Source organism: Lynx rufus, unplaced genomic scaffold, assembly GCF_022079265.1.
Source record: "Lynx rufus isolate CCGP_SWC_20201006 ecotype Redwood Valley unplaced genomic scaffold, mLynRuf1.p SCAF_1, whole genome shotgun sequence".
Taxonomy (NCBI): Eukaryota; Metazoa; Chordata; class Mammalia; order Carnivora; family Felidae; genus Lynx; species Lynx rufus.
This window is the reverse complement of record NW_025814823.1, coordinates 14,243,809-14,264,338: the sequence shown is the minus strand read 5'-3', so window position 1 is coordinate 14,264,338 and position 20,530 is coordinate 14,243,809. Positions and strand designations below refer to the sequence as shown.

Here is a 20,530-nt window from a genome sequence, read left to right as displayed (position 1 = left end):
GGCGCCCAAGACAATATCTTATTTTAAGCATAAAGATAACACAACAAGTTAAGTTTAAATCCTTAGGCACTAAAATCCTTAGGTGATCTCTCTTGTTCATTAAAGAAATCCCCTATAGTACCAGTCAACTATAATTTTTTTCTAGCATGTTCTTTCCTATAGTTACTTTTATTGTATAAAGTTATGTTGAAACTTTTATCTTAGGCATAATTCTTTAATATGAAATCCTCATCTATTTATTTAATATGTTTGAGTCTTACTAAGTTATATCAATTCCTGGACTACCTGTACAACAAGTTTTAAAAGCTTTGCACATTTTATTTTTATCAGGATTAAGTATTTTCTCTGTCTAATCCATCAAGAACATGAATAGTATTAAATGTTATAAACTATGGTAAATTTTAAAACAGATGGCTCACTTATTATACTCAAGTAAATGAAAATTATCATAATAAAAACACAAGTAATTGTAAGAACAAAAGTGGTTAATAACAAAAATATATAGATAGGGGTTCATTAATGGTATTTTCTGAGTGTATATAGTTTATTCAATTCTGAGTTGATCAGTTACACTTCAATTTGTTGGAGCACTTAAAAATGGTACAAAATAGTCCTATTTATATTTCTTGGTAGACAGCAAACTAAAATAGTAGTATTTTTATTAAATTATAAAAATATTTTGATATTTTCTATTAATATAGATTTTTTAAAGGAAAAATTAAGGTACAGTTCTACTGTAGTGTAATAGTTGATGATATATTTAATGTGAGATGGTTTTTTTTAAACTTTATTTGCAACCCATTGGAGGACTGGTAATTTCAATTTACATATTGTAGCAGTATTTATTTTTTTGTTTTGTTTTAGACTGAAGAGAATAAAACAGTAAAAAAATTGAGAATGTCGTATGATGAGATTATTAATAAGACATTTGTTTCTGTTAAATACACAAATATGTGCATGTATATATATACAAACACTATACATATGTGTATATATATATATCATGCATATATGTACATTTATATAGCATATATGAGTGTATGTACACATACACAAATTGTACATAAAAATATATAAGTCTGAGTACACAGTTACAATCGTGTGTTTTGCCACCTTGTATCTTGGTCACCAAAATTTTGAAAGACTTTGAAACTGATAAAGAAACTGATTTTACTCTTGTTTCAGGCTGTGTAAGATTGATGTTGAGTAATAATCCTTCGTATAGAGTCTTTTTTTTTTTTTTTGATGTTTATTCAGTTTTGAGAGCGAGGGCGCCAGCGGGGTAGGGGTAGAGAAGAGGGGCAGAGGATCTGAAGCAGGCTCCGCGCTGGCAGCAGCTAGCCTGACATGGGGCTCGAACTCACGAACTGTGAGATCATGAGCTGAGCTGAAGTCAGGTGCTCGACCGACTGAACCACCCAGATGCCCCTAGAGTCTTTTAATCTATTAAAAAGAAGTTTAAGGGTCTAAAATATATAAGATGGGTGAAATATTGGGTTGAGTAAGTGTCACCTACATGACACTGAAGGATAAAGCAGAACATAGTATTTTTGACTTACGACATGCTGAATTTTATTTATTTATTTATTTATTTATTTACTTACTTGCTTATTTATTTATTTTTAAGTTTATTTATTTTGAGAGAGAGAGAGAATGACCAGGGAAGGGGCAGAGAGAGAGGGAGAGAGAGAATCCCAAGCAGGCTCCACACCATCAGTGCAGAGCCCGATGTGGGGCTCAAACCCATGAGCCTTGAGATCATGACCTGAGCCTTAAACAAGAGTCGGCCACTCAACCAACTGAGCCACCCAGGTACCCCGACATGCTGAATTTTAAATGCTAGTGAAAAAAAATGAATTTTCAACCACAAAGAGTCCCATCGTATCCAGGGAAGTGTTGTGTAAGAGGTATTGGTACTGACCATATTCTACTGCAGCTTTGAGCAGTGCTTCAGCATGAGTGGAGCCAAACGCATTACGAACAAATCGTCTCCTTCGACGAAGATCATCTTCCCAGTAATCCAAACGCCAGAAATCATGCAATTGGCTAGGAATGAGGAAATAAACAGTAGGCACTATTAACAACAATGCATAACTGGAAATATATTTTTTTTACATAACATTAAGGCTTTATTTCTTTGGTCTCAATGGAAAATTAAGATGATTTTTGAGATATTTATGTTTTACGGTTGTGTTTACATACGTATTTCCTGTCCAAATGACCAAAACTTAAAAGAGTAACATTCTCATATTTTAAGCATTGTAATACTCAGCTCTGTTTTCTCTACAATGTTCTTCTTTCTACTGAAAACATTAATCATGGGGAGTTCAGTAACAAATGCAGCATCAAATTACAAGTATTAATGGCACAGTTTTCCTTCTTTTACACTGTCTTTAACAAGGCTTGTAAATCACAGGATAGACCTCACTACAAATAGTTTGCAATTTAATGACCATGGTTTCTTAGTAGACTGAATTAAGAACCATAAAATATTGCCTGCTTGGATTTGGTGGAACAATGATTAAAATAATGTGCTGAAATATTCATTGAAATAATTCCCTGCTGCCCACAGCAACCTGAGAAAAGTGCAATTTTATCCATTATTAATAATACTGAATTAGAGCTGCAAAAAATTCCAGGATGTGGTAATTGTCTTGGTAAATTATTATTCTAACACTAACAGAGTCCTTGGATGATTTTACTGCTTTCAGCTAATATAAACCATTAACAATTACAGCCTTCACTGGGTAACATTGTCTAAACCATGTTATGCTCTAAACTAATATTAAAAATCCACGAGATATTTCAGAAACTACTGAAATCTGTTCATTGTATATCAATGGAATGTTTCACAATATAATTTTTGTTTTCAATTCAATTTCAATAACCATTGGTGATAAAAGCCACTGTCTGAGAAGTCTGTTTTTCTCTCTCTCTAGTATTTGGAGTAATATACTCAAGAGATAATATTCTAATGTTCTTGAACAGCACTATTCATAAAAACACATAAAATGCTTTCATAGAAGAGATTTGATTTCATTTTTATTTTGCTATTTTATTGTAAAAGAATACTACATTTTATTAAAGCAGGAACTGTATATGTTTTGCTCATCATTATATCTCTAGTACAATATCTAGGACATACTACGTTTTTGAATAGTCAATGAATTTATTATGCCAATTCTTCACCTTGAAAACCTATAGACATGTAGTCATTGAGAACAGTAATACACTTTTGAAAAACATTTTGGATTTTGTGGCTATCCAATTTTGTTTTCCACAACTTAATTGTTAAAGAATATAACAAGGTAAGGGATATATAAAGAGAATATTAAAATTATAAGCATTTGAAGTATATTTGAATTCACTTGTTTTTCTACACATCATAATTATTAAAACTTCATTTTTCATTCAAAATAAGATTGCCAAAGAATAATGGTTACAGGTACCTCTGTGAATTTAAAATAGGACAGTATCTATCCTTACAAATACAGACTAATCGTAGTGGTTTAAGGAAGACCCTGCTGAAAACTTGCTATACAGATTTTCCTTAAGAGTGTGTCAAAATCGGGGTGTGGTTGGCTTAGTCAGTTAAGGGTCCCACTCCTGATTTTGGCTTGGGTCATGATCTCATGGTTCCTGAGATGCAGCCCCACATCGTATTGGACTCTGTGCTGACAGCATGGAGGCTTCTTGGGATTCTCTCCCTCTCTCTCTGTCTCTTACCCCCACAAGCTCTTTCTGTCTCTCCTAAAATAAATAAATAAAAATTAAAAAATAGAGCATGTTAAAATCAAATTTTGAATTCCCCAGGAGAGACAGATCTAATATTATCTCAAATTACCAACTATAGACATATTTTTCTCTATTCCTATTAGGTATGACTGAAAAAATTTGGACACTATATGTAAAACAAATATAACAAGACTGTGAAAGTTGGAAAGCAGAAGGCAGACTGACTAATGACCCCAGGGCCAAAGAATAAATTTAGTAGAGTTGCCAGGGTTGTCTTTTTGCCTCACATATCCTAGACCTCAAGGCAAAGAGGCTAGCAACCTAGATTAGACCCATGGGTACAGACCAAAAAAAAAAGTCCCCAACAAAAGCCTGGTTTCTCCAGCCAAAGAACCAAGAAAGGTGCAACCCAGCAAAAGAGAAAACTTTTAGACAACTATCGCACTCTAGCTCAACACCACAGAAAAACAGTAGCCCCACTCTACCCACACCAGAAAGTAATTGGGAAGTCTACTAATCAAGATGTAATCTCAGTCAAGAGATTGAGTCTCTAACATCCTCAGTCAGGGGTGTATCAGAGAAGGACAACAGGGAACCAGGACTTGCATCTCTGAACACCACCCTCAAGAAGTCAGCGGAAACCATGTGGAAGGCCTGGATTTCCCCCCACTGCCAAACAGTAATGAGATGTTCTTCTCCCTCCTCACTCGGGTGGTATCAGAGAACGCCTAGTAGAGAGTCAGGACTTTCACCTCTGATCAACACCAATAAGGCTACCCACACTAGCCTCACTAGCTAGAACTCCTGCCCCTGCCCAGTAGTAATGAAGCACTGCCTCCTCCCTCACTCTCTAGATGTCAGTAGAATCCAGGTGGGGAATCTGGAGTTCTACCTCCACCTGGCAGGAAAGATGCAGTGCTTCCCTATTTCTCCTAATGGAGGAATGTCAGAGAGGGTCAACTAAAACAAAAGGTTTAAATAGGATACAATATATCTCAAAGAATAATAAGAAAATATCGTCTTTCAATCTAAAGTTACATGTCACATCAAGAACTTGGAAGATTTCAAACAGAATGTAAAATGTCACCAATAGATGCTAATACTGAGATGACAGGGATGTTAGAATTTTCTGACAAAGATTTTAAACCATGTATGATTTTTAAAAAATGCTTCACTGAGCAATTATGAACATGCTTGAAACAAATAAAAAAAATAGAAAGCCTCAGGAAAGAAACAAAAAGTCTCACTCAGCAAAAAATTAGAAGATATAAAAAGTACCAAGAAATTTTAGAACTGACAAATAAATGACCAAAATAAAAAGCTCAGTGAATGGGCTTAACAGCAGAATGGAAAGGACAGAAGAAAGATTTAGTTAAGTGGCAGATAGAATAATAGATATTACCCAATCTGAATAACAGAGAAAATGGACTGAAAAAAAAAAAAAAGGAACAAAGCCTCAGGGATCTATGAATTATAACATCCAAAATATTTGGGTCATGGGAATTCTGGAAAGGAGACAGGAAAGAGAGCAGGGCTGAAATAGTCCCTGAAAAAATAATGGCTGAATATTTCTCAAATTTGGCAAAAAAAAAGCATAATGTACAGATATAAGAAGCTGATTGAACTCCATACATCTGAAGAAATTTATGCCAAGGCAAATCATGATTAAACTTCTGAAACAAAGGACAAAGCAAAATCTACAAAGCAGCCAGAGAAAAATGACATCTCACCTACAGGTATAAAACAATTAGAATGACAGCATATTTTATATCAAAAGCTACGGTGGCCAGAAGAAATGGCCAAATATATTTTTTGTACTGGAAAAAAAAAAAGAACTGTCAACTCAGATTCCTATAACCCATGAAAATACTACCCAGGAATGAAAAATTAAGATTTTTCAGATGAAGGAAAACAAAGTATTTGTTGCCATCAAAGCCAGTCTAAAAAGTGGCTATAACCAGTCTTATGAACACAAGGGAAGCAATAAAAGGAACATTGGAACACCAGGAAGGAAGAAGGAACATAAGAAGCAAAACATGAGTAAATATGTGTTTTAAATTATGATTTATCATAGAAGTAAAAATTTTAACACTGTCCAATGTGGTTCTAAGTGTGTGTAGAGGTAATATTTAAGACAAAGATATTATAAGTGGGGGAGGGTAAAGGGATGTAAAGGAAATAAAGATTCTGTACTTCATTTGGACTGGTAAAACACAGCAGACTCTGATAAAATACATATACATAATGTCATACTTAAAACAACCACTAAAAAATCTATACAAAGAGATATACTCAAAAACATGATGGATAAATCAATATGGAATTCCAAGAAATGTACAAGTAACCCACAAGAAGACATGAAAAACAAAACACAGCAATGGAAAACAAGGAGAATAAACAAACAATAAATAATAATGCTTTAAAAAGAATGCTGTCTGCAAGAAATCAACTTCAAATATAATAATACAGGCAAGTGGAAAATAAAGAATAAAAAAGATCTATCATTCAAACACTAATCAAAGGAAAGCAGGAGTGGCTATATTAATATAACATATACTCCAGAAAAAATAAAATTACTAGAGATAAAGAAGGACCTTATCTAATGACACAAAGGCCAATCTACCAATTAGATACCAATCCCAAATGTGTATGCACCAAACAATAGAGGAGCAAAATATGTCAAGCAAAAACTGATAAACTGAAAGGAGATGACAAATACAGAGCTATATTGTGTGTATATACACCCTTCTTTTCAGCAATTGATAGAACACCTAGTTAGAAGATCAGCAAAGATACAGAAGAACACAATACCACCATCAGCCAACATTTTTAGAACATGCAACAACAGAGGAATACACATTGTTCAAGACAGACCATATGCTGGGCCACAGCACACATCCAACAAATTTAGAAAACTGAAATCCTATAGTGTACTCTCCTACAAAAAAGGAATAAAGACAGAAATCAATAACAGAAAGGCAACAGAAAAAAAATCCTCAGACACTTGGAAACTATAACAACACACTTCTAAATAACCTATGGGTCAAAAAAAAAATTCTCAAGGGAAAACAAAAAATACAATGAATTGAATAAAAATTACAATAAAACTATCAAACTTTGTGGGGCCCCACTAAAACAGTAATGATAGGAAAATTTATAGTGCAAATACATACATTAGAAAAGATGAAATATCTCAAATCAATACCCTAAATTCCAACATTAAGAATAGAAAAATAAGAGCAAAGCAAGCAGAAGGAAATAGTAAAGATAAAAGTAAGAATCAATGAAATTCAAAACAGAAAAACAACAAAGAAAATCAATACAACAAACAGCTGAGTCTTAATACCAGTAAAACTGACAAAGAAAAAAGAAAGAAGAGAAAGATTACCAATACCCGCAATGAAATAGCATATATTGTTACAGACCCTGAGGCCATCAAGAGCATAATCAGTAAATGCTGTAAAATACTCTACACACATAAATTTGACAGCTTTAACAAAATGGGCAAATTTCTTAAACAGTACAAACTACCATAACTCACTCAATATGAAATAGATAATATGAATAGATCATTAACTATTAAGGAGATTTAAGACATTACTTAAAAACTCCCCCAAAAGAATCTCCAGGCCTACATGGTTTTACTGGAAAATTCTATCAAACATTTAAAGAAAACTGATCCTGGTTATACATGATTTCACCTAGAAAATAGGGAAGGAAACTTTTCTCAACTAATATTATAGCTAGTATAATACCAAAATAAAAACTAAAGACAGTACAAAGAAGAATACTACAGACCAACATCGCTTATGTATACAGACAAAAAATCCTAAATAAAATACAAGCAAATAGAATTACACAATATATAATAAAAATTATACATGATGACAATTGAAGTTTATTCCAGGAATGCTGGTTTGGCTCAATGTTTCAAAATTAATTAATATAATCCACCAAATTAATGGCTGAAGAAAAATCACATGATCAGTCAATATAGAAAAGAATTTGATAAAATTCAACATGCATCCATGATGAAAGAAATTTTCAGAAAAACAGGAATAAAGGACAACTTCTTCAGCTTGATAAAAGCATCTACAAAAATCCTATAGCTAAATTATAATAAAAGAAGAAGGAATGAATGATTTTCCCCTAAAACTGGGAAAAATACAAAATATCTGCTCCCACTCCTCTTATTCAACAAAGTACTAGAATTTGTAGCCAATGCAATCAAACAAAAAAGGCAAAAAAGAATACAGAATAGGAAAGAGAGAAATAAACTGTCTTTGTTTGCAGAAAACATTATTTTCTATGTAGAAAATCAAACAACATCTATCAAAACCCCCTGAAAGTAATGCCTGGGTTTAACAAGATCACAGAATAAACATAAAAATATCAATTGTATCTCTATATGCTAGCAATGAACACATGAACACTGAAATAAAAACACAATTTAAATTAACAAAAAAAGAGAGTTACAAATGTAACAAAACATGTACAGGACTTGTGTAATGAAAACTACACAGTAACGATGAAAGAAATATAATACCTAAATAAAATGGAAAGCCATACCATGTTCATGGATTGGAAAACTCAATATAGTAAATGTATCAATTCTCCCCAAATTGATACACAGGCTTAATATAATTCCTTTAAGAATTCCAGCAAGAGTTTTAGTAGATTTAAAAAAGATTGTTCTAAAACTTATATAACAGAAGGTTAAAGGGGGAGGAACCAGTCTATTTGACTTCAAGACATTAAATAGTTAAAGACTATGTGATACTGGCAAGGAATAGACCTATAGATTAGACAAACAGAATAGAGAACCAATAAATAAACCTACGCAAAGATGCCCAGCTGATTTTGACAAAGGTAGAAAATTAATTCAACGGAAGAAAGATATCTTTCCACTGAATTGCTGGAGCAATTGAACATACAGAGGCAAAAAGAAAAACAAAACAAAACAAAAAAAAAACCAAAAAAACAAACCTCCCTCCCAAAAATAAACCGCAAAAAACAAGAGACAAAAACCCCTGACCTAAATCTCATATCTTTAAGAAACTTGACTCAAAATGGCTCAGAAACATAAATAATTGTAAAACTATAAAATAAATTAGGGAAAAAAGGAGACAATCTTTGTAATTGGCTAGGTAAGGAGTTTGTAGATTTGACACCAAAAGCATAAGCCTGGGAAGGAAAAATTGATAAACTGGATTATACAGAAATTAAAAAAAAAACATTTGCTCTACAAAAGAACCTGTCAAAAGGATGAAAAGAGTGGGTGAAGATACTTGCCAAACACATATCTGATAAAGAAGTAAAATCTAGAATATATGAAAAATTACCAAAACCTAACAGTAAAATAAAGCAAACTATACAATTAGATCATGGTCAAAAGGCATGAAGAGACATTTCACTGAAGAGGACAACCAGATGGCAAATACACACATGAAAAGATATTCAATATCACTATCCATTAGGGACAGACCAATTAAAACCACGTGAGATATTATTATATACCTATAAGAATTGCTAGAATAAAACAAAGTGATGACAGAAACTGCTGGTAAAAATATGGAGAAACTGGACCACTCATTCATTTGCTGGCAAGAATGTAAAACAGAACAGTCACTAGAGAAAACAGTTTTCTTAAAAATTAAACATGCAATTATCATTTGATCCAGCATTGTATTCGTGGGCATTTATCCTAGAGAAATGAAGACTTATGTTCACAGGAAAACATGTAAACAAATGTTTATAAAAGCTTTATTTGTAATACCCCAAAAATGAAAACAACCCAGTTGTCCTTCAATAGGTAAAAATGGTTCAACAACTGTGTCACATCCATACCATGGAATACTACTCAGCAGTAAAGTAAGACAAACTATTGATACATACAACAACCTGGGTGAATCCTCACGGAATTATGCTGATTGAAAAAAACTATCTACAAAGGTTACATACAGTATCATTCCATTTACACAACATTCTTGAAATGACAAAATTATAGAACTGGAGAACAGACCAGTGTGGAGAGTCAGGAGGAGGGAGGGTGTTGTCATAAAAGAGCAACATGAGGGACCCTGGTGAAAATGGAAATGTTCTGTATCTTGACCGTATCAGTATCCTGGTTGTAATATTATACTGTAGTTCTGCAAGATGTTACCGTTGGCAGAAACTGGATAAAAAGGACATGAGATCTGTCTTAGTTCTTAACCTGAATGTGAATCTACAATTATCTCAAAATAAAGTTCAATTTTAAAAATGTCTGCACTATACCGAGACTTCATTATGTATGTAAAATTTCCTAATACTCACAAATATATCCCCTAATATAATGTAGTTATACAAATTAACTCAATACTCTATACCTCCTTTATATTTACTTACTCTTCATGATGAAAAACAAACTTTTCCTTCACTATCTGTGTTCCCTAAACAGCTCTACATAAAGAAGAATCTTGGATCCTTATTCCTAGGGTTAATATCTATTTCAGTTGGGGAAGTATAGCACGTACCAATACTCCAGCAACCCGCTATTTTTATGGGCACCTGTGGTAGAGAATACTGCATATAGAACAAGCGAGGTCCAGGATGGTACTGGGAGCAAATAATAAGGAATGCACCACTTTTCTCTGTGGAGGGAAAGGACACACAGGAAACTAATGTCCAGTTGTGACTGACAGTTATTTCCTTCTCTACTGGAGAGACATATAAGCGCCTACCACCTGTTAACCAAGATCAAAGAATAAATGACAGAGTAAAAGCTACATCTCAATGGAAAGTCATTCTTCCTTCTAATATCACAAACGAGTTTAAATTGTGAAAGACTGTATTCTGTCATATCTATTTAAAAAAATCACCATTGTTAATCTCGAAATCTAATTTCCTGTTCATTTCAAATGCATTTTCTGTTTTGTTCCATTTTAAATTACGTTTCTCCTTTACCATTTTAGACTAAAAAATATCCTTATGTTAATTAAACAAGTCAATAATACACTTCTTGATTCATATAAAAATTTAAGTATAAGTAACAATGAAAAAATATTTAACTGTAGTTTCAAAAATCTAAAATCCATCTTCTTATTTTTTTTGACGGGGGAAACTGGGAAAATTTGAATATTTGTTTTCTGATTTGTTCTTATGGTATTTTTCCCATTATCTATATAGAAATTATTTTACAGTACTGAGAGTCAGTCTTGAATCATACTTGGGGTTTTCAATATTTGAACAGACATAAACTCTTCTAAACAACTGTCTGTTCCTTTTACACCCTACTTATTTTACTCTTTTTAGTTTAAAGATAGTGCTGGCACTGAGTATAGATGAAATAATAATAGGAATTGGAGAGTTGTGCTTTCTTTGGATCATCTTCTAAAGTTACTGTTGGTCTCCAACAACAGGCCAGTCCAGTGGGTATCATTTACCTAGACTGTGCCTTTGAACTTGAAAGGGTGCCAGTAGTATCTTCCTCTTCTTGTTCCAAATCCACTGCAGTGTGGAGGAAGGAGTTTTCTACTTTATTCACCACTCTGTGCTTTTTTCCCTTCCCTTCTCCAACCCTAGTAGAAAAGGGGACTTTTTCCTCATTTTATTTATTTTTCCCGTAAAATGTAATTACTTACTGAGAGATGGTTAACACTAGCAAGAAATACACCGGTTTATTTTATAGATGTTCCCGTCTGATGAGTCTGAAAACCCTGAACCCTAGGTCCCCGAAAATGTGCAAATTACACTGGTCCAAGAAGACTCATACAGCAAGAGGCTAGAAAAAGCACCCATATGGCCCTGGCCTTATATAATCTGGAAGAAACCATGTTCCTGGAGGGTTGAGGTGAGGCAGAGGGTAGAAAAGAGGACAAAGACCAGGTACAGGGGGAACTAGATGCTCAGAAGAGGCTGAGTAAATGGGCAAACTGTTCTCTGTAGGAAAGCTAAAGCAGTATTTTGTACCAACAGTGGATTGTTAGGTCAAAGCAGGGGAAGAAGCCATTTCCCTGTCACTATGGAAACTGATGGAGGACTTAACGTTAGTTTTGTCAACTACACCTCCGCTCTGGGTTTTGGTCTGTCTCACATTTATCTCATAGTTTTGTGTTGTTCCTCTGCACTTGTGTTCCTCTTCTTTTTCTTCTTCCTTTTTGTTTTTTTGGTATGTGTTTTTCACTCACAATGGTTTCTTTTTTTGCTGGCATTTTTGCTACTGTATTTTCATAGTTCTGTTTTTAAAACTTCTTACAAATACTGAAAGGTTTTTATTGCTGAACTTCTCTTCATGGGACTTGTACTTTTTTTCTTGAAAATTTTGAAATCTGCTTTCCTACATGACTTATATCTAGTGTTCCCATTAACAATTTTTAAAAAATGTTTATTTATTTCGAGAGAGAGAGAGAGAAAGAGCACGAGCAGGGGAGGGGCAAAGAGAGAGGGAGATACAGAATCTGAAGCAGATTCCAGGCTCCGAGCTGTCAGCACAGAGCCTGAGGTGGGGCTCGAACCCACGAACTGTGAGATCATGACCTGAGCCGAAGTCGGACACTCAACCAACTGAGCCATCCAAGCGCCCCTAGTGTTCTCATTTTTATAAAGAAATATGTGGTAATTTACTCATCACTAAGCCATGGATGACTTTTATGCATCCACAAAGCTCCTGAAATGGCATGCAAAATTTTGAGGGATATGTACATATGTATTTTGGGAAAAGAGGTCCACAATTTTAACAGAATTTTTCTCAAAACTGTTTCTGATCCAAATGCTTAGAAATATTGCTAAAGAGTATATAAATTATTCTCTCCTTGTGTCCCCATTTTTTCTGATACTATTTACCAGCAAGTCAAGAATCATTAGAGGTCCTTTTGTTGGCGGAATGTTATACCTCCAAAAGTCCTATATTCTAGCACCATTATACCTGGCATCTGTGACAGGTTACCAACTTAGGTCATCACTCTTTTTTTTTATGAACTCCTATTCTTTTCTTTTCTTTTCTTTCTTTCTTTCTTTCTTTCTTTCTTTCTTTCTTTCTTTCTCTCTTTTCCTTCCTTCTTCAATGTTTTCATTCAAAAGGATATTTACTGAGTGCTTATCCCTTGTTAGTAATATTCTTGGTGCTGAAGATATATTCTGGTAGCAAAACATATATAATAAATGGATAAGTATACTCCTTTCCTTTTATTCTCACTTAGCATGTTCTTCGCTGTTTTACCACTGAAATTCATCAATATACAAGACCACAGAGTCTTTAAATCGTTCCTCTATCGCTCCTTCCATTTCAAATTCCAGTATAATGAATCTGGACCACTCTCCTATACCATAAACAACAATAAACTCAAACTGGATTAAAGGTCTAAATGTGAGACCTCAAACCATAAAAACATTTTTTTTCATTATGTCTCCTCTGGCAAGGGAAAGAAAAACAAAAATAATTAGGATTACACCAAAATAAAAGGTTTTTGCATAGCAGAGGAAACCACTAACAAAATGAATAGGCAACCTACTGAATGGAAGAAGATATTTGCAAATGATACATCCAAGAAAGGGTATATTGACCAAAATAAAGAACTTCTACAACACAACACCAATAAAACAAATAACCTGATTAAAAAATAAGCAGAGGAACTGAACATTTTTCCAAAGAAGACATACAGATTGCCAACACAAATGTAAAGATGCCCAATATTGCTAACCATCAGGGAAGTGCATGTCAAGACCACAAAGAGATCGCCTTACACCTGTCAGAATGGCTGCAATCAAAAAGAAAGGAAATAGCAGGTGTTGGTGACAATGTGAGGAATGAGGAAAAGGAACCCTCATGCGCTGTCAGTGGGAATGTTAACTGGTGCAGCCACTATGGAAAACAGTATGGAATTTCCTCAAAACATTAAAAATTAGAAATACCATATGACCCAGTAATTCCACTACTGGGTATTCACCCAAAGAAAATGAAAACAGTGTTTCAAAAAATATATGCACCCCTCTGTTTATTGCAGCGTTTACAATAGCCAAGATAAGGAAGCAACCCAAGTGTCCAGTGACAGATGAATGGATAAAGAGGATATAATATATATCATACAGAATGTATTCTTTATATATTATATATGTATAACAGAATATTACTCAGCTATAAAAAGGAGAGCTTGCCATTTGTGACAACATGGACCGAAATGGCATTATGTTAAGTGGAATAAGTCAAACAGAGAAAGACAAATGCCATGTGATTTTATTTATATGTGGAATCTAAAAAACAAATAAGCAAGCAAACAAAAAAAAGCAAAAAGAGACCCATAAATACAGAGAATAAACTGGTGGTTGTCAGAGGGGAGGGGGATGGGGGCAAAATGAGTGAAGGGGAGTGGGAAATACAGGCTTCCAGTTATGAAATGAATAAGTTATGGGGATAAAAGGTACAGCCTGGGGAATATAGTTAATGGTATTGTAGTAGTGTTTTACGACAGACGGTAGTGACACTTGTGGTGAGCACAGCATAGTGTACAGACTTTTTGCATCTCTATGTTGTACACCCAAAACTAATGTAACACGTATACCAACTATGCTTCTATAAAAATTGAAACTAAAAAAAAATAAAATTTCAGTGTATGTACTATACTTTGCTATATTCTTCTACAACCTGTGAGTCACTCCAGAAAAACAAGAGACCACTGCACTGAGTTTTTAAGAAGAACTCCAGAAATGACTGTTATTAATAATTTGTAAGCAGGATGAAAAATTGTACTGTGTGATACACCTCGTTAGATAAGTATATTTTCCATGTCCTAAGTTAGGTTTCCTTTTATTCTCACTTAGCATGTTCTTCGCTGTTTTACCACTGAAATTCATCAATATACAAGACCGCAGAGTCTTTAAATTGTTCCTCTATCACTCCTTCCATTTCAAATTCCAGTATAATGAATCTGGACCACTCTCCTATACCATAAACAAAAATATTCATTTAATGTCCTGAGTTAGGTTTACAAACACGTCTTTCATGAAGGAGGGCTGATTTAGACTCCCTGCAGTTGGAGAGCAGGTGTCCAGGTGAACATGTGCATGTGATGCTGTACAAGCATCACCAAAGTTGTACAGGGGGGTCATGCTGCGCTGAAGTTCTGTTGGGACTTGTGAGTTTTTAGCATTGATAATGTCATGCCTGATACCTCTAATTTGTCAGCTAGGAGGGTGAAAGTGATATCGTATGTATTGTTTCCATTTGTTTATTTATTTTAGTCCTGTAATTTTGTTTTTACCTCTTAGGACTGAGTATAGAAACATAGAGTACCATATGTATGTTTTGTTCATGAGTGTGGTTTTATAAGCCGCATAAGTGCTGGAAAGGAGTAGGTAAACAGCCAGTAATTAATCAAGAGAAGATCACCAGTTAGGCTGTATTATGATATTAATGTTACTATGAATGTAATGGTGTTCATTAAATGAAATTTGGTATTATTTTAGCATAAATAGAGTTCAGGAAATCATAGTTTTTCTCCACAAAATTTTTAATAATTATATTTTAGGCTCATGAGAATATACTACAGTTCCTTACTGCCCTCCCAGGAATGGATCACCTCATAAGCTAGGGAGAAAACTGAATTTACCTGAAAAAGCATGACTGTACTGTTAATTGGTCACTCAGTATTTGGTAACAAAAATTACCCAATGGAACAGAGATAAGAGCAAAAAGAACAAAGGAATATTTTGCTAACTATACACATCAAATACAGTGAGAATCTGAATTTCTACTTTATTAAAGAATTGGTGGTAATTACTAGGGTCAGGACTTCTGTGCATGACTTTTAATCTAACCAAGATCAAAGAAAAACACTAAAATTAACTGGCAGACTGGAGATTATACTTCTCCAACCATTTTGAAATAAAGCACATCTATGTGACTTAAAATGTGAGCAAAGGTGAGTCATTTCCAGACAAAAGTTTTAAGAGCCAATGAACAATCTGCCACTTTTCCTTCCCTCCACGGTAGTAATCAAGAAAATATGCACTGATATGGAATTTCCATCGTTTTGCATCCCTGAGTGACCTCAAGGGAATGAGCTTCCCTGCAGACCCATGTTGGGCATGCAGTGTAAGTGAGAAATAAACTTCTCTTGGGTTGAACTGAAGGTCATACGTCACTGTTGTATAATCTAACCCAATTGAGTAAATTCCTAGAATAATAATACTTTTTCAAGGTCCAACCTTTACTGTGAGCCTATTGTGTTCCAGACACTTTTCTAAGCAATGTATATGTAAAACTCTTCACTCTTTGATATATTCCGTTTGAGATAAGTACTGTTATTAACCCATTTTACAAATGAGGAAATGGAGGCACAGTTAAATATGTGCCCACCATGAAGCAACCAGGAGGTGACAGAAAAAGAACCCAACCCCAGGATGGCTGGCTCCCTAACTCATGCTCCCCTGCCTCAAACTGTAAACAAAGCAACTGAGGAAGGGGAGCCTGGGTGGCTCAGCTGGTTAGGCATCCAGCTTCGGCTCAGGTCACGATCTCAGTTGGTGAGTTTGAGCCCCATGTTGGGCTCTGTGCAGCCTGGAGCCTGCTTCAGATTCTTTGCCTCCCTCTCTCTCTCTCTCAAAAAAAAAATACACACACACACACACACACACACACACACACACACACACACACATATATATATATATATATATATATATGGGGCATCTGGGTGGTTCAGTCAGTTAAGCATCTGACTTCAGCTCAGGTCATGATCTTGCAGTTTGTGAGTCTGAGCCCCGAGTTGGGCTCTGTGCTGACAGCTTAGAACCTGGAGCCTGCTTTGGATTCTGTGTCTCCTTCTCTGTCTCTCTGCCCCTCCCCTGCTCGTGCTCTCTCTCCCTCCCTCCCTCTCTCTCTCAAAAATAAACATAAATAAATAAATAAATAAATAAATAAATAAATAAATGAAAGCAACCGAGGAAACGGACTATCTTGAGGCTATTACACTGAAAGCACCAGCACAGCTGTTTCCTGCTTCTCTATAAGCAGAACTAATTGTTGTGAATGAACAATAATAACCACGAAATACACAGAATGCTGTGTGCTTATTGTGTATGCTCATCATATAGTCAGCAAATATTTAGTGGACACCTACTATGACCCGGGCCACAGGCTAAAGTACTAGGTGTGCACAGATGAATAGACTAACATGATTCCTGCCTTTACGCACCTTTCAATCTATCTCATAATGCAAATAAACAAATAAACCTATAGTTAATTTTTTTACGTGTTAGGAAGGAAAGAGATGAGATATAATAATAAAAACAGGGAAACCAACTGGCTGCTTAAGTGAATGTACAAGTACACAGGTGGGAGTATGCTAATGAAACATAATTATAAAACATGTTGGCAAAAAGAAGTCTACATTTATTGGCATCCTTCGTTCTCCTCCCTAAGAAAAATCGTTGGCCTTTTATTCAACATCCTTGTGGGCTGTTTAGTCAATTCCTAGTGATATATATCACCTCAATGCTATAAGTGCATGTCTGTATGTGTGCAAGCCCTCTTCTCCAAATTATATATCTGCACGTACATTCGACATACGTCTTAAGCCATTTTTACTGTTCTGACTCTTTTTCCTATGTATTACTGAGCACTTCTTCCAAAGTCTTCTCTCTCTAACATGCTTCCATCTTCTCTAACCTCAGGTTGTATATTATATACGGTCATTTAAATTACAAATTAATTGGTGATGCTCCTGAAAAATGCACTGTCTCTGAAAAGTGCACTTCTTCCTGTCTCTGAAAAGTGCACTTCTCACATTCTGACACTGCAAAGTCAAAGTTCAGAAAGCCAAATCCCTGTTTTGAGCCCATTCTTTTTCAGCCAGACTAGTTTGCTCCCTCTCCACATGATTACTGAACCTGGAAGGAGAGACAGGATCCCATAACAAGGATGCCAAATACACCATTGGGGATGCATTCCAACCTCTGGCTACATCATTTGTTCCCATGCATATCAGTGGGGAGTAGTTACAATGAAAGATGAGTCTTGAGAATCTCTGAAACATTTTGGATTCACAGAAGAGGGAGACAGTGATTGATGAATGTATGTGAATTAAGCAAGGTTCCCAATTAACTATAATGAAAGTTCTGGTGAAAAAATAATGAGAATTACTAAAGTGTACGTTAGACTGTACAAGCTATACTTAACAATGAGAATATTTTTATTAGCAATCTAATCAAACAGCTAAGACATGAAAAAGAAAGTGGGTAGAAAAGAAACATTTTTGCCTAAAATCTGTTTCCTGTGTGGGTTTCTTATTTTTTACCCAAGTTCCCATCTAACTTTTTGCTTATGCTGTGGCTCTCTCTAGATGACCCACCCCATTTGTAGCTTCTTCGCTTCTTTTTTCCCTGTACTGTTTACTGAAGTGACAACCCTTTGTACTTCTCATTACTTTTGATCCTAATTTACTTTATCAGAAAGAGGAAAAAGTAGTATCATTGGGTTTACATACGATAATATCATAACATGAAAAGTAAAACCTTTCAGCATAAACTACATTATATAAAAAAAGTGAACTCACAGTGAACTTTGAAAAGCCATGTTAATGTTATCTGGTAATTTTATTTTTTTATTAAAAACATTTTTTAATGTTTGTTTATTTTTGAGAGAGAGACAGAGCATGAGAAGGAGAGGGATAGAGAGAGAGGGAGACACAGAATCCAAAGCAAGCTCCAGACTCTGAGTGGTCAGTACAGAGCCCAATGTGGGGTTTGAATTTATGAACTGCAAGATCATGACCTGAGCTGAAGTGAGATGCTTAACTGACTGAGCCACCCAGGTGCCCCCGATCTGGTAATTTTAAAGGAGGATATGTTATATTGCAAGTTTGAAGGTAGATGCATGCCTATTTGGTAAAAGGGTGAACAAACCATTCAAGAAAAAAATCTTTATTCTGTTCCCAAATAATCCCATCAAAGGGTTTATATTACTTATTTAAATTTTTTTAAACATTTATTCATTTTTTAGAGAGAAACAGAGAGTGGGGGGGGGCAGAGGGAGAGAGGGAGACCCAGAATCTGAAGCAGGCTCCAGGCTCTGAGCTGTCAGCACAGAGCCCGACGTGGGGCTCGAACTCACAGACCATGAGATTATGACCTGAGTGAAATTGGACACTCAACCAACTGAGCCACCCAGGCGCCCCAATATATTACTTATTCTTAATACTGCAGAAAGAAAAGTCCTGATAGAGTATTGGATAGTTTATTTGATCCTTCAATTTGCTTTTTCTTTTCTTTTCTTCAGGGAAAGCAGTTTTCTGAGGACAAAAAAAAAAATTTAGGTGATTACTTTTGCCTTGTGGGTGTACCATTACTCCCCAAGAGCCTGGTTTCCTGGTATCATAAGGAATAAAGTGGTTTTATAGCCTTTAAGGGATAGTTTTCAATGTGAAAATGATAGATGAGAATAAGCCTGTAAGCATCTGGTCAGGTCCTATATGTTATCATAACGCAAGAACAGCTATTTTAAGTGTGTTGCCCAGGAAATTGTGCTCGATTCCCACAAAATATTTGTTTACAATGGTTGTATATTGTCTCAACTAGAAGAAGAGAAACGCAATGAGGAGTTGAATATCCAGACAGGGCTGTAGAGTTGATTCCTGAGCTTCCCTTAATCTGCAGCTAAAGAGGAAGAGCTGCCCCACTGGAGCACTGTTGTCTCAGCTCCCATAAAGGTGGTTTCTTAAGGAGGTCACTAGGTGTGACCCTCCATAAAATATTTGGTAGGGATGGGTTTTAATGGTGAAACTGTTTAAGGGACAATTTGATATAATTTATTAATGTGGGAGGGGGAGTGGCTCCAATATTATGAACAATTAAACAAGGAGGCAGAGCTGGAGAGTAGAGCAGAGAAGTCGTTTCCAAAAAGAAGAAGAAAAGACCTTCATTCAATGAGCACATGATTAGCACATGTTTAATTGCATTTTCATTCTTTGTTTTTTCATCTTGAACCAACCATTCTTCTGACTCAGCCTTTTTGGGGGGAGAGGGGGAGCAACGGCATTCAAAGCTTTTTAGAGTTTATAGACTCCTTTTCTTTCTCTCTTCTAGTAGAGCTAGACTCTCCACTTAAAGCAATCTTAGGACAGAAATAACTACCTTAATCTTTATTGAGAAAATTGTAAAATTACTTGTGAACATCTAATTCTGGACAGCAATTGCCGTGCTTGAAGAAAGGAGATTTTCTGCCATCCTAATAATTACTGCTGTGGTGAATAGGCTTAAGTATTTTAGAAATTATAATTAAAAATTCTTCCCATAAGACTTCAGAAATTGATCACCATAAGAAACCACATAGAAAAGGATTTACTTAACTTTGAGGAATATCCTCATATTAAGTTGTATAATTTTCAATTATCTTTAAAATTGTATTTGTTATTGCCAAATAAATATTTTCTAAATCCTGTAAAATATAAAAGGGGTCCCATTGGTTATATAATGGTTACAAGTCTGGTATTATGTAAGATTATTTACGTTTATGATGCTATTACATTCTCCAAACCTCAGTTCCTTCATTTATAAAATGAGGATAAATAAAACTTACTTGATAGAATTGTCATAAGGAAGGCATGTGAAGCATTGAACTCAGTGCATGGTACATATAAGCAAGAGGTGGCAATAGGGGCAAGAATAGATAGAAACAGGTTCAAATCCCAGCCCTGCCACTTGTTAGATGAATGACAACTTGTCTGAGTATTAGTTTTCTTCTCTATATGAGTTACTAACTTATCTATATAGTTATTAATAGTTCTTCACCCAGTGCTTGCTAAAAGTCTACCAATAAATA

The 20,530-nt window shown here is 35.0% G+C and overlaps 1 protein-coding gene across 7 annotated transcripts in view; it reads right to left on the bottom strand.

Moving 5' to 3' along the window:
* The window catches only part of NBEA (neurobeachin), a 691,423-nt gene that overhangs the window by 248,776 nt on the left and 422,117 nt on the right, over positions 1 to 20,530 (bottom strand). For all 7 annotated transcript variants that reach the window (XM_047078787.1, XM_047078803.1, XM_047078809.1 and 4 more), the window contains one exon: positions 1,922 to 2,046. In XM_047078787.1, the coding sequence (XP_046934743.1) occupies positions 1,922 to 2,046 (125 nt within the window). The remainder of the gene's footprint in view (positions 1 to 1,921; positions 2,047 to 20,530) is intronic.